Source organism: Ceratina calcarata, unplaced genomic scaffold (genome assembly GCF_001652005.2).
Source record: "Ceratina calcarata isolate Rehan_Ccalc_2016 unplaced genomic scaffold, ASM165200v1 scaffold246.2, whole genome shotgun sequence".
NCBI lineage: Eukaryota > Metazoa > Arthropoda > Insecta > Hymenoptera > Apidae > Ceratina > Ceratina calcarata.
Genome location: NW_017146590.1, coordinates 127,587 through 129,487, shown reverse-complemented (window position 1 = coordinate 129,487; position 1,901 = coordinate 127,587). Strand labels below are relative to the sequence as shown.

Sequence of the window (1,901 nt, the reverse complement as noted above, 5' to 3'; positions counted from 1 at the left end):
ACAAATTTTAAACATTTACTCAGTCTTTTCACATACTATTCGTCATTCATACGCTATATCATTTAAATTAAATTAAAATAAAAATTAAAAAAACTGATGTTTACCAGTGTAGTCACGTAAAAAATAAATAAAGTCCTTATATTTTTAATTATTGTGTCTCTTTTTTCTTGCGATTCTTTTTCACCTTCATTTCCGGTGCGTTCGGATTTGTACCTGTGTAAAACTGTTTTAATAAAGCCATTGCTTCATCGCCTTTCACGCCTCCCGTAATTGTCGTTTTTGATTCATAGAGTTTTGGTACTTGGAAAACACTGACACATCCACCAAAACGGTCGTTTGCACATCCGTATATGATACTGCGGACTTGTAGTTGATATAAAGCAGATGTACACATTATGCACGGTTCGACAGTAACAATTACATCGATACCTCGAAAAACTTCTTTATAATCTAAATTTATTTGCCTGCAATATTCTAAAACTTGGTCTATGCAATTTATTTCTGCGTGACGAGTCGCATTATGCGTTTCGTTAACACTATTATTGCCCGTAGCAATGACTTTATCATTATACACAAACAAACAGCCAACTGGAACTTCGCCAGCTTTTAATGAATCATTTGCCTTCTGCAAAGCAACGTCCATCCAGTTTAAAGTATTATTATTTTATATAGTTTTATTGCTACAGGATGTCACGGTCTGTAATCAAATGATGAGCATGAAAGTGAAGACACTTCTGAAAGTTTTCTTGTATTCTATAGTAGGCCCGATTATTTTATACTGCTTATTTTTTTCCTTCCTGCGTTACCAAGAGGACTTAATAAAAGCGCAAGCGAAGAAGTTCGAAATTAAGGAGAAGAGTCTGTCGTACCGGATATACGCGAAAGGTAACGATACCGGATATTTGAAACACGTATTTATCGTGCTGGAACGTTTGGGTTTTAAACGAACCGATCACGGTGATAACTGGGACTTACTATGGGCGCACGACTATCCGTTCAGAAGCTTAAGTTCCAATTTAAGTAAACTGAATGCTCATCAACGAGTTAATCACTTTCCTGGCTGTGGATACATTACGAACAAAGTAGACTTATCAACGACGGAAGGCCGCTACATGTTACCGGCGTTTAAAATACCAGAGCAACGTGACGAGTTCCTTCGTTACGCGAATGGATATCCCGAAACGATGTTCGTACAAAAATCGAACGATCATAGGGGTATTAGCGTGAAAAATGTGAGCGATATAAACATCACGGCAGACGGATCGTTTGTGCAGGAATTCATACAACGACCATTTCTTGTAGATGGATATAAATTCGATATCGGAGTGTATACCGTGATCACGTCCATCGATCCTCTTAGAATATACGTGTACAAAGGGGATGTACTATTCAGATTTTGTCCAGTCAAGTATTACCCGTTCGATCCTCAAGTTTTAGACAAGTACGTCGTGGGCGACGATTACTTGCCGATTTGGAACGTTCCATCTTTAAGAAATTATTATACTAAATTGAAATTCTCGATGAAAGACACGTTCGATGCATACGTACGCTCCCAGGGAAAGAATCCTGAAAAAGTTTGGAACGGTGTAAACGAAGCGATCAATGAAATCGTTCTTTCAAAGGAGAAATACATCAAAGAGGCTGCTCAACGATTTGGGAACGGAAGGAACTTCTTCGAATTAATTAGAATCGATTTTGCCCTCGACGAAGATTTAAACGTGTATACTATGGAAGCAAACATGTCTCCAAATTTATCCTCCGCGCATTATCCGCCGAATCAGTTGCTTTATGAACAAGTTATATACAACTTATTTTCTTTAGTCGGCGTAGGACTAAGAATCAAAAAGGATTCTTTAAAAGCAAGGTGGAATAAATTGTGTAATTGAATGTCATTTGAAAGC

At 37.5% G+C, this 1,901-nt stretch overlaps 2 protein-coding genes across 2 annotated transcripts; one reads left to right on the top strand and one right to left on the bottom strand.

Moving 5' to 3' along the window:
• Window positions 1–6: 6 nt before the first annotated feature.
• Window positions 7–658, bottom strand: LOC108622817 (tRNA-specific adenosine deaminase 2-like; the record flags this gene model as incomplete). Its single annotated transcript, XM_018020910.2, has 1 exon — window positions 7–658. A coding segment is annotated over one exon (510 nt), but the record flags the coding sequence as incomplete, so codon positions are not given.
• Window positions 659–663: 5 nt separating this feature from the next.
• Window positions 664–1,380, top strand: TTLL15 (tubulin tyrosine ligase-like 15). Its single transcript, XM_026811760.1, has 2 exons — window positions 664–1,232; window positions 1,303–1,380. The coding sequence occupies exons 1-2, from the start codon at window positions 708–710 to the stop codon at window positions 1,336–1,338; spliced, it is 561 nt and encodes a 186-aa protein (XP_026667561.1). The 5' UTR covers window positions 664–707; the 3' UTR covers window positions 1,339–1,380.
• The last annotated feature ends 521 nt before the right edge of the window (window positions 1,381–1,901 follow it).

Bases quoted from the DNA above. Each gene is read 5' to 3' on its own strand.
- TTLL15 (XM_026811760.1), top strand. From the start codon at position 708: ATGATGAGCATGAAAGTGAAGACACTTCTGAAAGTTTTCTTGTATTCT. The intron at 1,233-1,302 runs GTGAGCGATATA...CATTTCTTGTAG, and splicing joins GGGGTATTAGCGTGAAAAAT to ATGGATATAAATTCGATATC.